The sequence below is a fragment of the Phyllobates terribilis genome, unplaced genomic scaffold (assembly GCF_046119375.1).
Source record: "Phyllobates terribilis strain yellow unplaced genomic scaffold, ASM4611937v1 Scaffold_9__5_contigs__length_417890890, whole genome shotgun sequence".
Taxonomy (NCBI): Eukaryota; Metazoa; Chordata; class Amphibia; order Anura; family Dendrobatidae; genus Phyllobates; species Phyllobates terribilis.
Genome location: NW_027362769.1, coordinates 152,214,544 through 152,235,874, shown reverse-complemented (window position 1 = coordinate 152,235,874; position 21,331 = coordinate 152,214,544). Strand labels below are relative to the sequence as shown.

The 21,331-nt window shown below is 46.6% G+C and overlaps 1 protein-coding gene across 1 annotated transcript in view; it reads left to right on the top strand.

Moving 5' to 3' along the window:
- The first annotated feature begins 3,412 nt into the window (after positions 1–3,412).
- The window catches only part of KIF5C (kinesin family member 5C), a 47,292-nt gene continuing 29,373 nt past the window's right edge, over positions 3,413–21,331 (top strand). The window contains exons 1-11 of the mRNA XM_073647218.1: positions 3,413–3,770; positions 8,175–8,265; positions 14,297–14,370; positions 14,980–15,084; positions 15,258–15,306; positions 15,470–15,525; positions 17,254–17,341; positions 18,083–18,207; positions 18,395–18,499; positions 19,083–19,231; positions 19,315–19,463. Of these exons, the coding sequence (XP_073503319.1) occupies positions 3,645–3,770; positions 8,175–8,265; positions 14,297–14,370; positions 14,980–15,084; positions 15,258–15,306; positions 15,470–15,525; positions 17,254–17,341; positions 18,083–18,207; positions 18,395–18,499; positions 19,083–19,231; positions 19,315–19,463 (1,117 nt within the window). The 5' untranslated portion in view covers positions 3,413–3,644. The remainder of the gene's footprint in view (positions 3,771–8,174; positions 8,266–14,296; positions 14,371–14,979; positions 15,085–15,257; positions 15,307–15,469; positions 15,526–17,253; positions 17,342–18,082; positions 18,208–18,394; positions 18,500–19,082; positions 19,232–19,314; positions 19,464–21,331) is intronic.

Below are 21,331 nucleotides of genomic sequence, written 5' to 3'. Positions count from 1 at the left end.
GGTACCGTATATAGAGGGGCTGAGCGAAGCGATGTACTGCAGGATTGGATCTTATATAGAAGGACTAAGAGAAGTGATGTACTGCAGGATGGTACAGTATATAGGCTAAGAGAAGCGATATACTGCAAGATGGGGCTATAAATAGAGGAGCAATGTTCTATATGATTGTACCGTGTATATAGGGGCTGAGAGGAGTGATGTACTGTAGGATGGGGCTATAAATAGAGGAGCAATGTTTTGTAGGATGGTACCATATATAGAGGGGCTGAGAGGAGTGATGTACTGCAGGATGGGGCTGACTTCTGCAGGGGGCCAGAAGTGGAAAGCAGCGGGCAACAGAGCATTGGTGACAAGGGCTGTATAGAACTTGGGAGGGGGGAGGTGAAAGGTCTCAAAAGGAAAACACTGGTAGGATACGTTTGTGAAGACACAGGAGCGCGCATCCTCGGATGTCTGCAAATAACGGTGAGGTTGTGTTTACCTGCATAAAATTATTTTCTCACTATATAAAATATAAGTCCTGAACTTCTGAATATTACAGGAATTTTGGAATTTTTTTTGATTTTGACATCTGTATCAGAAACCGCCCTTTACAATCACCTTTCTTAAAGATGCCCATACACCATAGAAAAGTGGCTGAGCCCGACCACCACTGAGCAAACACAGAAGTACAAGGTGTTCAGTGCAAAGAGACAAGGCCGAAGTGAGGAGGCTGAGCCCGACCACCACAGAGCAAGACACAGAAGTACAAGGTGTTCAGTGCTCAGAGACACTGCGGAGGTGAGAAGTCTAAGCCCGACCACCACTGAACAATACACAGAAGTACAAGGTGTTCAGTGCTCAGAGACACGGCGGAGGTGAGAAGTCTAAGCCCGACCACCACTGAGCAAGACACAGAAGTACAAGGTGTTCAGTGCTCAGAGACACTGCGGAGGTGAGAAGTCTAAGCCCGACCACCACTGAACAATACACAGAAGTACAAGGTGTTCAGTGCTCAGAGACACGGCGGAGGTGAGAAGTCTAAGCCCGACCACCACTGAGCAAGACACAGAAGTACAAGGTGTTCAGTGCTCAAAGACATGGCCGAAGTGAGAAGTCTGAGCCCGACCACCACTGAGCAAGACACAGAAGTACAAGGTGTTCGCTGCTCAGAGACACGGCGCAGGTGAGAAGTCTAAGCCCGACCACCACTGAGCAAGACACAGAAGTACAAGGTGTTCACTGCTCAGAGACACAGCCGAGGTGAGGAGGCTGAGCCCGACCACCACTGAGCAAGACACAGAAGTACAAGGTGTTCAGTGCTCAGAGACACGGCCGAGGTGAGGAGGCTGAGCCCAACCACCACTGAGCAGGACATAGAAGTACAAGGTGTACAGTGCTCAGAGACACGGCCGAGGTTAGGAGGCTGAGCCCGACCACTACTGAGCAAGATACAGAAGTACAAGGTGTTCAGTGCTCAGAGACATGGCCGAGGTGAGGAGGCCGAGCCCGACCACCACTGAGCAGGACATAGAAGTACAAGGTGTACAGTGCTCAGAGACACGGCCGAGGTTAGGAGGCTGAGCCCGACCACTACTGAGCAAGATACAGAAGTACAAGGTGTTCAGTGCTCAGAAACATGGCCGAGGTGAGGAGGCCGAGCCTGACCACCACTGAGCAAGACACAGAAGTACAAGGTGTTCACTACTCAGAGACACGGCCGAGGTGAGGAGGCTGAGCCCGACCACCACTGAGCAAGACACAGAAGTACAAGGTGTTCAGTGCTCAGAGACAGGGCCGAGGTGAGGAGACCGAGCCCGACCACCACTGAGCAAGACAGAGAAATACAAGGTGTTCAGTGCTCAGAGACACTGCCGAGGTGAGGAGGCTGAGCCCGACCACCACTGAGCAAGACACAGAAGTACAAGGTGCTCAGAGACACGGCCGAGGTAAGGAGGCTGAGCCCGACCACCACTGAGCAAGACAGAGGAGAAGAGTCAATACTGAGCCAAGAAATATCTGATACAGATTGTTCACAGGTTTTACGACTGATGAGATGAGTGTGACTCTTGTTGGAGCAGATGGACGGACTGTGGCTGGATCAGTACCGGGCACAGACCTCCACTTCCACTCAGGCACCAGCGAGGTGCAGGTGCGCTCTGCTACGGGCAGATATTATTAAAGGTGAGCTCGGACTTTTCTGGGTTGAAGATGGACTCATAATCACCTCCCAAACCTCCTGCCGGTGTTTAGAAGACACTTTCTTCCAGAAGTGGAACAGGGAAAAGTCTTCAGCTTTCAAGAAAACCAGGATTGTTCTCCAGGACGAGGCTCCATCGCAGCATCGGAGTCTCCACTGCTCGGGGCCAGGAAAGGCCTTAAAGATGGAGAATAATGACCGGCCCCATCCTCACCGGACCTATACCCTAGTGAGAACTTGTGGCCTTTCTTACATGGGAGATTTACAGTGAAGGAGAACAGTCTCTGATCAGTGTCTTGGGCTGTGGACGTCAATATTTCTCCTTGTGACATCCATGTTTTTACGAATAGCACTCGCACCTTTGAAAGTCTCAGGGCCTGTTCACATTTCCAATTTTTTTTACTCGCATCGAGAGGTCTGTACAAAATCATAGACTAGCCTGATATTGATCCAAGTGTTAGATCAAACCGCCAAAGCAAAAAATAAATCAGCAGGAGGTTTGTATAAATCCCATCCACTGTGCCCGCTCGGATGTGTTTCGCCCCCTCCACCCCGGGTGCACAGCTCACCAGAAATAGTTAAAAAATTACATCTGATCCCTGATTGGCTGCTGAGGCCGTAAAGACCAAAAGACCGTTCTGATCCGCTCCAATACTTGGGGAAAAAAATAAAATAAATGCAAAAAATGCCCAAGTGCGGAAACGCTGCGTATTTTCTATTTATTTAGACTTTTTGGGGTTTTACTTTTTTTTTGTAATTTCCTTTTTGATGCGTTTGACGTGATGCAACATTTTAATGATTCATTTATTGGTGAAAAAACGCTGAGATTCGGCACATTCGCATTTACAACATTTTCCCATGAGGCTTTTGCCCCTTCTTTCCCATAAACAGCAATGAGGGAAGGGGAGGACTAAACAGCGCAGAGGTAGGGGGCGCTCACAGAGCCACATCCACTACAGGCATGAAGAAAAGCACGGAAAAGTGTCAAAAATGTATAATAGAAACGCAACATAAAAACGCTGCAAACATGCAAAACTTCAAAAAATACTGGAGGTGATGATGGCAGCCAGGACAATTTACCTGCAGTCTGATCTTCTCCAACTGCTGCAAACTGCAGCCCCTGATGAAAGCCGTCAGCCGGCGGTGACTGTCCGCAGACCTCTGTGTAGGGCTCTGTGCACACGCAGCCTCTGCACCTGTCAGTCACCGCCCAGACTACACTTCCCGTCGTGCAGTGCGGGAGGCGGTGCTGTGGGCGGGGCCCGGGATGCAGTCAGGCTGTGGATGAGGCTGGTGCTGATGCAGGATGGCTGCGCTGCTGCTGCTGCCGGCGGCTGCTGCTCTCAGGCTCTGACCGCTCACACCGGATCCCGGGGCGGCTGCTGGGGGCACACGGCTGCTGGGGCCACACGGCGCCGGCTCTGACACCAGGACACATTGATGCGGTAATTGACTCTCAGGGAGGATGGCAGATCCCGCCGAGTGCAGCATCAAGGTGATGTGCCGCTTCCGGCCCCTGAACGGCTCCGAGATCCAGAGAGGAGACAAGTTCATCCCGGTGTTCAAGGGCGACGACACCATCGTGGTCGGGGTGAGTGCGGCGGCGACGTACGGCCAGTGTGCACAGCAACCTGCGGCGGCCGCACCGTCTGCACTGCCTGTGTGTGCGGCTGTGTGTGATGTATATAATGTATGTATCTGTGTATGATGTGTTTTATATATATATATATATATATATATATATATATATATATACACACATATGTTATATATAATGTAAATAATATATAGTGCAAGGAGCTGGCATATATATATATATATATATATATATATATATATATATATATATATATATATATACACACAGAGAGAGCGATATATCTGCAGGCTGGATGGATACACAGATTCATCAGCTATATATTGGCAGCACCTGTGTGTGTATATATATATATATATATATATATATATATATATATATATATATATATATATATCTGCCTTACAGACAGACCCCTCCTTTATATAGCGCTAAATTCATCCTCAACCCTATTGGATGTGGCCATTCCTCTCTTTCTCATATAATATATATACACAGCATCTATGCAGGAGAGAGCTTGTGGCCGAGGGAGGGGTGCAGATATCCACCAGGGCCTGGGATGTATAATACCGGGGTGTGGAGTATATATACATTGTATCCAGCACATCAGGGCCTGTGCTGTACAAGGCAGGGAGGGTGCAGTCACCTATATGCAATATAGATGGAGGGGGCTTCAGGGACCTGCGCTGTGCAGGGGAGGGCTGCAGACATAATGCAACTGTCTATAAAGGGATGGATGGTGTATATAATGGAGGCGGGCATGACTTGTATCTGGATGCTAGTGTGTGTGTGTGTGTGTGTGTGTGTGTGTATATTATATATATATATATATATATATATATATATATATATATATATAAAATAATATAATGTGTATATATTATATAATATTTCAGTGCCTGGCCTGTAATTGTCATGCACTTAAGTAAAATCTAGATGTAGTGTGTACAGGGCCTGTAAGGGATGCAGAGCTACTGACACAAATCTACATAAAGTATTGTACATATCATTGTATCATAGTCTATGATGGATATCAGGGGGAGGCAATGCTAATACACCTGCATTTAAAGGGATGGATGCCGTGTATATATCTTGTATGCGACAAGTGTAGATATGTGTTTATATCACCCACACACAGCTATACTTGTCTCATATAAGGCCGAGGTGCATACACAATATATACACAGCATTCATCTCTTTCATATATATGATGTGTACTGTATCAGTGAAGGATATAGCCCCCATGCTCCTGTATATAATGGTGTGTGCACTATGATGTACACCTATATGGGGTGGTGTGGTATATACCTGTGCTATATATGGGGCTGCATCTTTCTGCTTGTATATATTTTGTTTATATATATATATATATATATATATATATATATATATATATATATATATATATATATATATATATATATATTATAATGGGAGTGTAGGTGTCACTGGTTTATATAAGATCCGCCTATGTAACACAATTATATAACCTTCACTTACATCATATTCTTCTTATATTGGGGGAGGGGGGGTTTCTGGCTCCTGTATGTGCGGACGACTATACATTGTGTAGAGAGCGCTGGGTGCATTGTTTTTCGCTGGGGTTAATTAGAGGAGGGGGCTGTTTTTTCTTTTTCTCTTGTATTGATCATACAGGGGTAGGGGATTTTCAGGCTTTTCTTAGATGGGGGAGGGGGATGGGCAAAGTACAGAGGGTGCTGTTGTGAAGTAGGGGTTAACTGGGCGACAAGGACAGTGAGGCCATCAGAGATTTGGGACCTGAGCTGCTGACTAGTATGAGGCTGTAGATAGATAATAGCTTTCAGCCGGGTTCTGGGGCCACATGCAGGGCTAGGGGCCACAGGCATCCTCATTAGGACAGTGTGACCTTCCATAGGAGGGATGTAATTTGTATTGCTCTGAGCTCCCTTTTATCTTGGGTGCATGAGTCGGGGGCCACGCTGTCCGGCATTGTGTGCTGCTCCTCATCATCAGATTATTCCCTGGCAGCTGGAGACGTTCTGGCTGATTCTGCTGCAGCTTCGGGATGAAGTCATAGAGCTGTGGGCATGCTCAGTGCAGCTCCTGCGGAGGACCAGCTGATCCACACGGGGCTGCCAGGATGTCCGCTCTGTCCTCATAGTGTTCAATATTTTCAGATAATAACCAGCCACAAAAACACCAAAAATACAACTGTCCTATGAGCAATATCTAATAATGACATAACACAATATTAATATTTCTGATATCTTTCCAATAGCGTAAATAAAGTTTCATTCTTTTAGAATTTTTCAACTGTCTTTAAAAAAACAAAACAAAACAACAGCTCCCACCCGAGTCCTCACCATGATCTTTATTTGCTCTCTGAGAACAGACAGGAACATTTGTTACATTTGTATTCAGGATGTTGATACATTTTCCCTATACTGATACATTGTAACTAATCCGCTGATTATGGAACCATTGTATAGACTAGATACAATTGTCTGTACAATTTTTAACCCCAGGATATAAATTTAAGTTCGGTTCACACATTCACTCCATTCTGAAGCTTTGTTTCAAGTTCCGTTATTTTTGCCAGAAAAGCTCTTTACAGACATCATTACTGTCCCCATTGGGGCTCACAATCTACATTCCCTATCACTATGTCTTTGGAGTGTGGGAGGAAACTGGAGAACCAGGAGGAAACTCACACAAACATGGGGAGAACATACAAGCTCCTTGCAGATGTTGTCCTTGGTGGGATTTGAACCTAGGACCCCAGTGTTGCAAGGCTGCAGTGCTAACCACTGAGCCACCATGCTGCCCTTATATGCCATTGTAGTAAATACGTTCCATCTGGCTCCATTTAATTCCGTTGTTTGTTTTTTTTGCAAGAGTTCTGTTTTTATATTCCTTCTCTAAAAATGGTGAGCACGATTATTCTCTGAAATGTTCAAAGAAAGTTTTGCCGTGATTTTCCCAAAAAAGCAGTAAAATAGCCCAAATTTTTACTGTGCTTTTGGAAAACCTCGGCAAGTAAAACACATTGAGGACGCATCCAACTTAAGAACAGATCTTCAAAAGGGAAGGAAATGAAGCACTGAGAAGTGTCCGGAATGTTGCAGAACTTTTCCTACTTTGTGGATTGACATAACTTCATGATGGGTGGGATACTCACTGCCGGGACCATCTACAGTTATTGCCTTATGTGAATGCACTTTTAAAGGGCTCCTCCTGTTCTAGTTCTCAGAGATCAGTATTTTATTGAATATACAACTTGTAGCACTCAGAATATCTTCAGAAAATTTTCAAAATTGTCTTTCCAACTTATGTGAAGTTACCCTAAAGTTTTCTAAAGCAGTTTTTTAAAATTGCCCCCATAGTAAAAAACAAACAAACAAAAAAAACCTGCTGTTCCATCACCACCGCCCTGATGGGCATCATCATGGCCTGGTCATGAGTTATGTGTCTGTGCTGGGCTGAAGACAATAACCACAGCCGTCCCCTCTCTACTGGCAGAATGCGGATGCAGGTTATGGCCCCAAGGAAAACAGATGTGAGGAACCTGATTTCCATCTTCCTGCTTTTCTTCATTAGTGGGCTGGTAAAGGATGCAATTACTGTAATACATTATAGTACAATTTCGTTAATCCTGCATTTACTGGACTCGATGGATCCTGGAAAGTCCGATTATATTTTAAAGGGGTTTTCCACTTCTGGAAAATCCGTGTTTCTCCAGCTGCAGTTTATTTAAAAAAAAAAAAAAAAAATGCTCCCCCCTCCCCAGGTCCAGTGCCGAGTCTCCGCCCTTACTCCCAGTATCTGTTATTGTCTGCGGTGCTGACAACACGTCGACAGCTCAGCAGGTAGTCCCTGTGCTCATTTTTTCCCCCCAAGCTGATGATACAAGCTGCAAAGAGCAAGATTGGCTGCAGCGCTTTTTTTGTGACATCAGCGCTTATGACAATATCAGACACAGGGAGTGGAGGCAGAGACGCAGCATCGGACGTGGGGAGGGGGAGTAAAGCGCAGTTTGCTTTTAAAAGAAGCTGGGGAACAGGGGTTTTGGAAACTGGAAACCCCCTTTAATCACCTCTCTAAACCTGCACTATAAGTGAATAAAGCCCCATGATTTGGGCCCTGCTCTATAAAAGATCCGCAGCTGGAAAGGGGGGTTCTAAGTTTTGGGGCATAAGTGACAAGTGCCCACTATAAAATGTGTCGTGCCCCTTTGGAGCTGTTGTCCTTTTCTTGGAGCAAGATGACTTTGCTGGCCTCAGCCGTTCTCGCTGCCTTTGTGACTGTGCGCGCTGGGACTGGGAAGATTAGTTCTGCACAATAGGACCGTGCTGGAGCCTCAACCGCTCCTTCATTTCATTTTTACTTAATGATTTTTATTTATTTTTTTTTTTTCAGCAAGGAAAGCCATATATCTTCGATAAAGTTCTGCCTCCCAACACAACCCAAGAGCAGGTGTATAACGCCTGCGCCAAACAGATCGTCAAAGGTAAGCGGATCACTGCTCACAAGGGTGTGGGAAGGTTTTTGCTGGGTCTTCACTGGACATAGTTGTTCCTGTATGTAGCAGGGCGGAGGGACAGATGCTCTGCAAGGGTTAAAGAAATGCTCCTCGCTCCTGCTGTGATGTAATTTAGATAATAAGGACAGCAGTGATCCTGTATCTCAGCTTCCCAGATCTGCTGTGCAGGAGCGGGATATTGTGGATAATGCAGTCCCCTGATGTGCAAACCTGGTAACGATTATTACAGTGTACCCCGAGAAGGGGGAGAAGCACAAGCTCCTGGTGCAGAAGCAGCCGTACAATGCCGCCCGAGCAGCATTAACTGAGCATGCTCTTATCTGGGCAAAGGTCATTGTAAAGAGAAGGAGGAGGTGAGCTGTGACATCACCTATTGTGAATGGTGGATCCTGTGTTATCTACTGTATATAGAGGTATTATCAGTCATTGTACAGGAGGAGGAGGTGAGCTATGACATCACCTATTGTGAATGGTGGATCCTGTTATCTACTGTATATAGAGGTGTTATCAGTCATTGTACAGAAGGAGGAGGAGGTGAGCTGTGACATCACCTATTGTGAATGGTGGATCCTGTGTTATCTACTGTATATAGACTGTCTGAAATAATGACACTGCAAAGTCATTTGTACAGAACATGTAGTGAAGGTTTAGCATAAGGTCTAGTGGGATAATAGTAAGAGTTCTGATTTTTACATTTTTTCAAAACAACTGAAAAAATATAATTTATTCTAAAAACTTAATTTAAACAATAGGTCATTTTCTAATAACAGGTTCACAGTGTCCAGATTGAAAAGCATAGCTGCCATCTCCCAGTAATTGCGCCACACCTGCCCGTACCCGGCGTTGCAGCTTTGTTACACTGCGGTGCGTGGTGCTGGGCTGTGATCCATCGTACAGTCTGAACAGGTGCTAGAGAGCCGCCTCTGAGACTGAAGATTGGGCGGAAGAGAAACATTTAGGTGCACTTCTGTGGGGAGACGTCTTCATGTAGCTGCTGCAGAGAAGCCACTTAGTAATTTGATTTGCGTTTTTGCTTCTTCGGCTGTTTCTTCTTCCGTGGTCCGGGGATGTGGCTGGTGGGATTGTCTGCTCTCCCTCTTTACCAGGTAGTGTCGGGGCCACGCTTTGCCGGTCATCTCACTGCTTATGATCGGATGAATTATACAAAGATTAGCTGCATAAGAAGAGATTTAATGTAATTAAAGGGATTCTCTTGGTGAAGGAGGTTACCTAGCAATGCTGCCGCTCTGAGCCCGGCCGGAGTCAGGGGAGCCCTTGTGTAGGATAATATTCTAGCAGTGAGCCCCCCCGTGTGCGGCAGTTATAGGGGCTTCCAGTGTTGTTAGACCACAGCCTTTGATGTGAGTCTCTGTGTATGCCGGCCATGATTTCCTGAACTGGTTGATAACAGTAAACAATAGCTTACATGGCTGCAGCTACCAGGGTAGTGAAGATCGCAGCTGTGTGTTTTTTTTTCTTATGCTGTGATGTCCACAACATTTTTGCTTAAGGCCATTTTCCTGTTTTATGATATCAATCTGCGCGTCCCCTTGGCCGTGGCATGGCTGTGTGCGTCGTCCCCTTGGCCGTGGCATGGCTGTGTGCGTCGTCCCCTTGGCCGTGGCATGGCTGTGTGCGTCGTCCCCTTGGCCGTGGCATGGCTGTGTGCGTCGTCCCCTTGGCCGTGGCATGGCTGTGTGCGTCGTCCCCTTGGCCGTGGCATGGCTGTGTGCGTCGTCCCCTTGGCCGTGGCATGGCTGTGTGCGTCGTCCCCTTGGCCGTGGCATGGCTGTGTGCGTCGTCCCCTGGGCCGTGGCATGGCTGTGTGCGTCGTCCCCTGGGCCGTGGCATGGCTGGCTGCGTCGTCCCCTGGGCCGTGGCATGGCTGGCTGCGTCGTCCCCTGGGCCGTGGCTTGGCCGGCTGCGTCGTCCCCTGGGCCGTGGCTTGGCCGGCTGCGTCGTCCCCTGGGCCGTGGCTTGGCCGGCTGCGTCGTCCCCTGGGCCGTGGCTTGGCCGGCTGCGTCGTCCCCTGGGCCGTGGCTTGGCCGGCTGCGTCGTCCCCTGGGCCGTGGCTTGGCCGGCTGCGTCGTCCCCTGGGCTGGGTGCGTTGTCCTCCTATTTCTAGGGGAAGGAAGTCGCACACTGAGCTCCACAGCCTGGAGACAGGAGAAAGCTTGTACAGTTTCAAGGGCAGAGAACACGGACTATAACATGAAGAAGAAATTATTGCAGCATAGAAGCTTAGCTGTTGTATGAGCTGATAAAGACAGCAGTACCCTGAGTGTACACACAGACCTCACATCCAGCCTATATTAATGGGAGGAGACACTCAGACCTCACATCTAGCCTATATTACTGGGAGAGACACACACAACTGACTTCCAGCCTATATTACCGGGAGGACACACGGGCCTCACGTCCAGCCTGTATTACCGGGAGGACACACGGGCATCACGTCCATCCTGTATTACCGGGAGGACACACGGGCCTCACATCCAGCCTGTATTACCGGGAGGACACACGGGCCTCACGTCCAGCCTGTATTACCGGGAGGACACACGGGCCTCACGTCCAGCCTGTATTACCGGGAGGACACACGGGCCTCACGTCCAGCCTGTATTACCGGGAAGACACACGGGCCTCACGTCCAGCCTGTATTACTGGGAGGACACACGGGCCTCACGTCCAGCCTGTATTACTGGGAGGACACACGGGCCTCACGTCCAGCCTGTATTACTGGGAGGACACACGGGCCTCACGTCCAGCCTGTATTACTGGGGGGACACACGGGCCTCACGTCCAGCCTGTATTACTGGGAGGACACACGGGCCTCACGTCCAGCCTGTATTACCGGGAGGACACACGGGCCTCACATCCAGCCTATATTAATGGGAGGTGACACTCAGACCTCACATCTAGCCTATATTACTGGGAGAGACACACACAACTGAGTTCCAGCCTATATTACCGGGAGGACACACGGGCCTCACGTCCAGCCTGTATTACCGGGAGGACACACGGGCCTCACATCCAGCCTGTATTACCAGGAGGACACACGGGCCTCACATCCAGCCTGTATTACCGGGAGGACACACTGGCCTCACATCCAGCCTGTATTACCAGGAGGACACACGGGCCTCACATCCAGCCTATATTAATGGGAGGTGACACTCAGACCTCACATCTAGCCTATATTACTGGGAGAGACACACACAACTGAGTTCCAGCCTATATTACCGGGAGGACACACGGGCCTCACGTCCAGCCTGTATTACCGGGAGGACACACTGGCCTCACATCCAGCCTGCATTACCAGGAGGACACACGGGCCTCACATCCAGCCTGTATTGCTGTTTGAGATACTCTAAATCTGAAACTTGGATCAGACTGAAAACTCATTATCAGGGCATCAGAATACAAATAAAGGAGTGAAGATTTCAGACTGAAACTTAGCGGTTATCTTTAGTTAATAAAATTGTACTAACATATGTAAGAATAACTTTTTTAAAGGCAAATCTATTCAGAGCAGGGGAGGTGCTGCTGACAACATGAAGCTGCATGGGGACAGAACGATAATATTAACAATTGGTCTTTTCCGTCTGTTTTTTTTTTTTTTGGGAGACGCGTGATTGGGCCAATAAGTGATCGCTGATTGACTTGACGCCTAGTAAATTCCATTGATTTCATATCTGGGTCTTTCTAGATTTCCATTCTTTTAGTTTGGAAAATAGCGCAATCATTGGCGTCAAACGTTACGGAAACTATGGTGCTGGTCGCACGTTGTGAGTGTAGTCCAGTTAAGGTCGGGTGTTCACATGCTAGGAGTTGTAGTTGTATGACATTGGATAAGGACGTGGGGGGAGGTGATGGTCGCTTAGTCCCACTTTTCGCATCGTCTCCATTGTCTCGGGGGTAGTTTCCTAAATCTGCTGTATAATGCGTTTCTCCTCGCTTGCTAAATGTTAATTATTTATGTGCTCGGCCGCGTCCTCTCCTGCTTTACTTACTGCTGACGTAGCTGTTGTTGGTCGTCCCTCTCCGCCGTCGTGTACGACCATTTTCTGGAAGATAATAGGCCCCTAATTACAGGTGGAAACTGCTATTTTGTGCATAATATAATGGGGCGGGGGGATAGAATTTATGCGCATTTCATTTTGTCTGATGTGGCCATTGTTGACCGCTCTCCATGCTGACACACGAAGGAGGCGAGACCTCCGAGATAAATGCAGTGCGGGGGTGGGGGTCTTCCAGCCTGTGGGATCTGATAGCAGGTTCTGCGGTGAATATTGCACTTGGCTGTAAATCAATGATGCAGAAATGTCGCTCTTTGTTCCTTTCTGGAGACGTTTCAGGAGACGTTTCAGGAGACGTCAATACCAAAGCCGTTGACAGGCGGCTTCTCATATCCGATTTCAGCACCTGTCAGAGAGCAGATTCATTTCTCGCGGCGGCGGGGGGACGATCTGACACCAGATGGGTTTGCTACTTGTTTTCAGAAATCTGAATTATGTGTTAGAAATGCAAATTCGGCTTTCACTACCCCCGAGTAATGGCCTAAGGGCTAAAATAGTGGTGCCCCCCAGAGGCTAAAAACTGTCTTACTTCTCTTTTATTCGGGGTGTTCAAGTCTCAGCCCTTGATGCCTCTTCGTGGCATAACGACGTGTTCTGCAATTTTCTACTATACTTTGTATTTCAAGATCTCTGCTTGCTGTCAGTGAGTGGGAACCATCATTCTTTTCCGATGGTCGGTGGCGATAGCACGCGGTGCTGGGATTCCTGCAAATAATGCAACAAAATATTGCACTTAAGTTTCCCATTCAATGACTTCCAGCAGAGTTGCTGAGCTCCACAAGGGATTGACTCCTGAATTATTTTAGAAAATTTTATAATCTTTATTCAACCTCTAGTGAATGTGAAAGCCCCCTTCACCCAGGCAGGGGAGACGTAGAGATACGTCCAAACAATCTCCCATTAAGCTCATTTTTACCTACTCAGAGGATACATGGATGGTATGATCAATGGGGATCCGATGCTGGCAACCGGGGGGTGGGGGATCTGATGCAGGCAACCGCTGGGGGGTGGGGGGATCTGATGCTGGCAACCGTCGGGGGGTGTGGGGATCTGATGCTGGCAACCGCTGGGGGCTGGGGGGATCTGATGCTGGCAACCGTCGGGGTGTGTGGGGATCTGATGCTGGCAACCGTCGGGGAGTGTGGGGATCTGTTGCCAGCATCGGTCGGGGGGTGTGGGGATCCGATGCTGGCAACCGTCGGGGGGTGTGGGGATCCGATGCTGGCAACCGTCGGGGGGGGTCTGGGGATCCGATGCTGGCAACCGTCGGGGGGTGTGGGGATCCGATGCTGGCAACCGTCGGGGAGTGTGGGGATCTGTTGCCAGCATCGGTCGGGGGGTGTGGGGATCCGATGCTGGCAACCGTCGGGGGGTGTGGGGATCCGATGCTGGCAACCGTCGGGGGGGTCTGGGGATCCGATGCTGGCAACCGTCGGGGGGTGTGGGGATCCGATGCTGGCAACCGTCGGGGGGTGGGGGGATCCGATGCTGGCAACCGCCGGGGGTGGAGGGATCTGATGCTGGCAACTGCCGGGGGGTGGGAGGATCTGATGCTGGCAACTGCCGGGGGTTGGGGGGATCCGATGCTTGCAACCGCTGGGGGGTGGGGGGATTCGATGCTGGCAACCAGGGGGTGTGGGGATCCGATGCTGGCAACCGCCGGGGGGGTGGGGGTTGGGAACTGATGCTGGCAACCGGGGTGGATCCGATGCTGGCAATGGGGGTCCCGACATCCATGGTGTGAAAGGAGGAAAGGAGCAGTAGGGTATATAGTGAGACAAACGAGCACAGCTGTAGCCTCTGAGACCCGTCCTCCATTCGCTGCCAGGTTCACGTTTGTACACACATATATATTATATATATGCCACATCTATGTGTAAAAGAAATATCTTTTTTATTTTTGCATTTGCCTTTTTCCCTTTCAGATGTTTTGGACGGTTACAATGGAACCATCTTCGCCTACGGTCAGACATCATCTGGAAAAACCCACACAATGGAGGTAAATGTATTAGAGATTTGTGATGTCTGTCCCAGTTTCTATCCCCACGATAATCTGACTGCTGGGACCTCCATCGATCCTAAGAGTGCAGGTGTTTGACCCCCTTCCATCTTTCCCGGCACCACTCTATTGAGTGACTGGGGGGGTGTCCCTTTGCAAGGATAAGTGGTAAAGGGAGGCACTGCGGTAAATCAATGCTGCGCCCACTTTAGTCTCTGGATTGCAGAGCTCTGACCTTTACTGATCACAAAGTGATGGCATATTCTAGTGATACAACGTCACTTTATAAGAAATGACAGCAGACGGCTGACGTCCTAAAATGATGACACCGATCACCGTTTGAACGGGACCTTTGCCATCTTTGGTGTAGTTAGAAGGTGGAGAAATGGAAGCTGCTGATGTGCAAATCTCATGGGCTTTGCGGCCCCTTTCGGTGGGGATTTCGAGGGCATTGTATGTTTTGTGTGTGACTGTATCCAACAGGTTTGTTTTCTTCTATGAAATGGTATTTTATTCTTCCTTATGGTAATATATGGGAATAATGGACGTAGACCCAAGCGTCCGCCATGTATCCTTCTTCCGCTAACGTCCCATTTATTCTCTTCTCAGGGGAAGCTGCACGATCATCAGCTCATGGGAATCCTCCCGAGAATCGCCCGGGACATATTCGATCACATCTATTCAATGGACGAAAACCTAGAATTTCATATAAAGGTAAATCTGCCATGATTTCTGCCTCAGTCTGCAGATGACAGATCACACACAGATCCAATGATTGGAGTCGGTGATGACGGAGCGACCCCGGCCCCCTTATCTGCACATGTTAGTAATAATGGATGTCGCCTTGTGCCCGCGGCCGTCATACAGCCTCACTTTTTTTCTTACAGGTCTCTTACTTTGAAATTTATTTAGACAAAATCCGGGATTTACTGGATGGTAAGAAGCTTATCTGCGCGTATCTGTGGTGGCCGGCCGGGGGGGATGATGGATCAAGGCTGATGAGTTGTTTTTTTTTTTCTGATTTTTAGATAATACTGACTGTAGAATTTTCTAAATCTTTTCCCATTTTATTTCCGTTTTTATTATTTCCCCCCCACAGTGTCTAAAACCAACTTGGCTGTGCACGAAGATAAAAACCGCGTCCCCTATGTGAAGGTACGGGCTAATATTTTTAATGGATTAAATAAAACGAATATTTTTTTTTTTTTAGCATGGAAGCTGGATCCCTCCTTACTTACAAGCAGTATATTAATGTCTGCTCTGAGCTCGTCGGACCGTGTTCACATGTAGCGTAAACTCTACGTGTGCAGAAAAACTGTAAAGCAAAGTGGATGCGATTTCATGAAAACTCCTGCCCCCCGTTAAAGGCGCTGGTGAACTGTGTGTTTTGTTTGTTTTGTTTTTTTGGTGCATTTTTGATTCTTTTCCTATCTGTGGGAAGCCTGAAAAAAAAAAAATGCAGTTACATTTTTAAAGTGTCTGCACTAAAAAAAACCCCCAAAAAAAACTGCATCAAAATGAATATAATAAAGTAATAATTGCAGCAATCCCACTGTCCTAGATGCAAAACTAACATAGCAGATGCTTCATATGATGTGGAACTGTCCTAACCTGGGGTCCTTTTGGAAGAGTGTTGTAGCAATGATTAACAGGGTTTATTCAATTGACGTAGAGCTTTCACCATTAGTATGTATACTGGGATATGTTGAAGATCTGACTATTGATGAGTCCGGCAAAATTGCGGCGGCACGTATGTTATATATGGAAAGAAAATGGATAGGCGAAAAATGTATCGCAGATCAGAAGCCTATGATATCAGAATTTATTGATAAAGTTAACCGGCTAGTAAATTTGGAAAAAGGCATATACCTAAAAAGAGATGCTATCTGTAAATTTGACAAGATCTGGGGTCTATGGATTGATGGCTCGGGTTTGACATCTAGGGAGATGAGGGGATTTCGTCTCGTCTTGCTTTGAGTTACGTTTATATGATGCCTCAAATTAAACTTCTTTGAAAATTAATTAAAATGTTATTAGCACTTCCACAAGTTCTATGTGATTGGATTGACTATTGTTACTATGTCCAGATATTTGTTCATCTAGTTCTGCTGGTTTTCCAGAGCCAGGATGGATAAGTAACTCATGTTTAATGCTTCTTAAGGTTGGGGGGTGGAGACCTGTTTCTCCAATGTTTGTCTGGTTGTTGTTTTTTTTCCTTTTTTTTTTTTTTTATTCTTTCCTTTGTGTAAATCTTTATAAAAATCAATAAAAAACATTTGATTTAAAAAAATAAATAAATAATATTTTCAGCAATAAAATGCAGCAGAGCGGATCACTATTGTGTATTTTGGTGCAGGAGAATTTTTTTTGCACTTGTGAACGTGGACTTAGACCTCGGGGGTCTCTAAGCTTCGCTTCTTATAACTGCTCCAATGTCGGCAGATCATGTAGCTGCTATGGGGGTCCGTGAGTAGAGGTGGGGTCTTTTCTGCTGTCTACATGAGTAGTTGTATGGAGAGGGCTGGCGGGTGACGGCTATCTTTACACCTGCCAGGATCGGCTGCAATTGGAGCCAGCTTCGATCACGCCAGTTTAACTCCTTAAATGCCATGGTGAATACTGACCATGGCATCTGAGTGATTAGACGGAGGAGGGCATCCCTCACCACCTCCCATGGAGTCCCCCGTAAGGCAATCGCAATAATCCGATGACATGTTGGCAAGGGGACTCGTAGCAAATATCTAAATTTTGGGGGGGGGGGGGGGCTTAATATGGACTCTCTATGGGCCCCCATATTCTCTTGTTTCTGGGTGCTACGGTCTTCGTTTCCATTAATGAACGTCTTGCCTGTCTTCTGTTTTCTTTCGTTTCCTCTATGTTCAGGGCTGTACGGAGAGGTTTGTGTCCAGTCCAGAGGAAGTGATGGATGTGATAGACGAAGGGAAGGCGAACAGACACGTTGCGGTCACAAGTGAGTTACCGCTGACCCAGAAATCCTGCACTGACATTAATACATTAAGAGTCACACAGTGTCTGGTATTTCAGCTTCGCTCCATGCAAGTGAATGCAATACCAGGCAAAGCCTGAGAGCAGGAGTGGCGTTGTTTCCATGGAGAAAAAACAAGAAACAGACCTTTTTACAAACCCCTTTAATTGTAGCATGCTTTGTTGGATCCAGTATCTTTTTTTAGTAGTTTTTCCCCAAATTATGAAAGATGGAGCAATGCCACTTGTGTGGGGTAAAATAGGAAGAATTCATCAGTACTGTGCAAACGTGGACTAGATCGTCTTAAGGTGCGGATTTATCACAGCGGCTTTTGCATAATTTACAATTGTCTAGTATAAGTTTGAACTTTATTATTTTTAGGTCACTTTGTCATAAAAATTTGAAAGCATTTTTTTGCGCCTGTTGTCGCATGTTACACCATGCCCCTTATCGGACCAGACTACGCCCACTTGTCAGACAAGGAGCAGAAAGTCTTTAAAACGCATGATAAAGGGTGCACATCATTAAAGACAGGTGGGTTTTTTCTTTTTCATCGGCTCATTTAGTTTGATAAATTTCCTCCAAAGTTTTCAGATTCACAAGAGCCAATGAGAATCTATAAATTGTGTTATAACTTTACTATCAAATCCAAGAGTTCCCCTTTAAGGACTTCAACTATATAAATGGATTCCCAGACTAATATCAGGGTCGGTGTTTCGCTTGCAGATATGAATGAGCACAGCTCCAGGAGTCACAGCATTTTCCTAATTAACATAAAGCAAGAAAACATTGAGACGGAGAAGAAGCTCTGCGGGAAACTTTACCTGGTGGATCTGGCGGGAAGTGAGAAGGTGAGAAGGCCCCTATGGCGAGAGGCCGGGCTGCCCCTATGGCGAGAGGCCGGGCTGCCCCTATGGCGAGGGGCCGGGCCGTGGTCTGCCCCTGCGGCCAGCGCTGTCCTCCTCTACAGGGCTGGAAATATCCTTCTTTCCTCTGGGTGGATTTAATTGATCCATTACGGTTCTGTCATCCTTTTAGGTCAGCAAAACCGGAGCTGAAGGAGCAGTTCTGGACGAAGCTAAAAATATCAATAAGTCTTTATCTGCGCTGGGCAATGTCATCTCCGCTCTGGCAGAAGGAACGGTGAGTGCTGGGATCATGAGTAACAGTGGCACGGCTTATCAAAGTGTGACGGCCTCTGCCGAGTACTGCAGCACAGCTTCTATGCAAAAGTGCAGGAACTGATCTGTGGTACCCAGCAGCGGCCACTACATTTTGATCAAAGTTCCATTCAACGTGCTTTTACATCCAGCTGCTACGGGAGCAAACTAAGAGCTGATCTGTTGGGGTGCCGGGTGTTGGACCACCACCTATCTGCTGTTTGATGACCTATATACAGGACAGGTCATCAAATATCTATACCCGGACAACCCCTTTAAAACCCTTCATTCTCAGGATTGGTGCTGGATATCAGACCCCCACAGAGAGAAATGGAATATTGTTGAAAATAGTATTATTACTATATTATTGCTAGGATCTGGGGATCTATCTTCAAAGACCTACCCAGACCCTTAAAATGAAGTGAATTGGGCTGCAGCAACAGTAGAGGGGCTGCAGCAAGAGTAGAGGGGCTGCAGCGTGACCGCGGTGCTGCATTCCCTTTATCTTCAGGGTGGCATATCCTTTCATTACACTATATCTCAGCCTCGTCCTCTCCGCTTCCTAGAAAAGCCACGTTCCTTACCGAGACAGTAAGATGACAAGGATACTGCAGGACTCCCTTGGTGGCAACTGTCGGACAACCATCATCATCTGCTGCTCCCCATCCATCTTCAACGAGGCCGAGACGAAATCCACGCTCATGTTTGGCCAACGGTAAAAAATCCATTTCTATACGGCCCGTAAAACCGCAGCGCGGCTCTCGTCCTCGCCGTTAATTACAGCATCTCTTGTACCAGGGCCAAGACCATTAAGAACACAGTGTCTGTCAATCTGGAGCTGACGGCCGAGGAGTGGAAGAAGAAATACGAGAAGGAAAAAGACAAAAACAAGTCACTTAAGAACATCATTCAGCATCTTGAGATGGAATTGAACCGGTGGAGAGGCGGTAAGGAAATTGCATTAGAAAATGGATAAGTATGAAGGACACATTTAAAGAGTCCATTGTCATTTTTAATTTTTTCTTAAATGAAAAGTAGACCTGAAAATAAAAAAAACTTTGTAATATGTTTTATCGGAGAAATCTGCTTCTTTCTCCTCCTGGACTGGATCATTCATTCTCAAAATTCTCATTTAAGTGGTAAAATGTGTCTTCAGTGAACACACTGTCCCATTACTGAGATGACAGTTGGTGCTTATAAAGTTCTATGGAGAACTGTAACTGTTATTTTAGGAGGACTTGCAGCAGAATATCTGTGTCTGCCTCGAACTCCTCCCTCTCCATAGAGTCTAATAAGCACCAACTGTCAGTAATGGGAAAGTCTATCTTGTTTGCAGAAGTGAACGTAGCCTTGAAGGAGACTTCAACATTAGTGTTGAGCGAGTATGTTCTATTAACCCTTTCGCCGAGTATGCTCGGGCCGAGCTTCGAGTATTTACAGCTGCTTGGAGATATGGTTGAATCGCTCCCGTGTGCATGATTTGCAACTGTTTGACAGCTTTATTACATGTGAGGAATGACTATTTCTTACACATTCCTCACATGTAATAAAGCTGTCAAACAGTTGCAAATCATGCACACAGGAGGGATTCAACCATATCACCGAGCAGCTGTAAATACTCGGAGCTCGGCCCGAGCATACTCGTAACAGAACATACTCGCTCAACCCTATTCCCCATTAATTTCTGAATGCATAGACCAGCCATAACTTTGATCAGAGACTATGATGATCCATGTTTTTTTTTGCAGCAGTGATTTCCCCCTATGCAAAAATCTCAGCTGCTTTTTTTTCTGCCACTAGATGGCGATCTGCATACAGCTCTATGTACTCGCACCGAATCCGTATAACGATAAGTCGCCACCTAGTGGTGGAAATGGGAAAATAAAGTTGTAACTTTCATGAATGTTGGGGACGGAGTCGCTATATTCAGACCTGACTTTTCTTCCCGTACATACTGTGCCGGGGGCTAATAGCCGATAACACAATCCCAGCTGCCACCATGGCAATGTATGGCGATCTGCTCTCAGATTTATTGATTGGCGGTAATGTAATAGTCGTGTGTCTGCGTTTTGCAGTATAAGAGGGTGACATATTAACATTTAGGACGCTTTAAAAGAAAAAAATATATTTTTTTCTTTGCTTGCGTTACGTTCATGTTTTTCAAGGACAGCGCTGTCTGGGGCGGGGGAGGGGGGCTCTCGCTGACTGTATAGCGGTGGATGTTTTTCTCTGATTAGAGCAATGATGTTGCCATGGCGATGCCGGCTGCCGAGAATATTCCACACCGATGTGATTAGGGGTTCAGTGGTATCTATCGCATATGACAAAGCGGAGTAGATTTCCATGAAAGTTTCTCCGTCCCCAAAGGAAGTAAAAAAGAGGAATTTAAACATTAAATATAAAAAAAATAAAAAATAGTGTATGTGTATATGTGTATATATATTATAATTTGTTTATAATTATAATATGTTTCTTCCATTGTGTGTGTAATAAATATATATATATATACAGTACAGACCAAAAGTTTGGACACACCTTCTCATTTAAAGATTTTTATGTATTTTCATGACTTTGAAAATTGTACATTCACACTGAAGGCATCAAAACTATGAATTAACACATGTGGAATTATATACTTAACAAAAAAGTGTGAAACAACTGAAAATATGTCTTATATTCTAGGTTCTTCAAAGTTGCCACCTTTTGCTTTGATGACTGCTTTGCACACTCTTGGCATTCTCTTGATGAGCTTCAAGAGGTAGTCACCGGAAATGGTTTTCACTTCACAGGTTTAATAAGTGGGATTTCTTGCCTT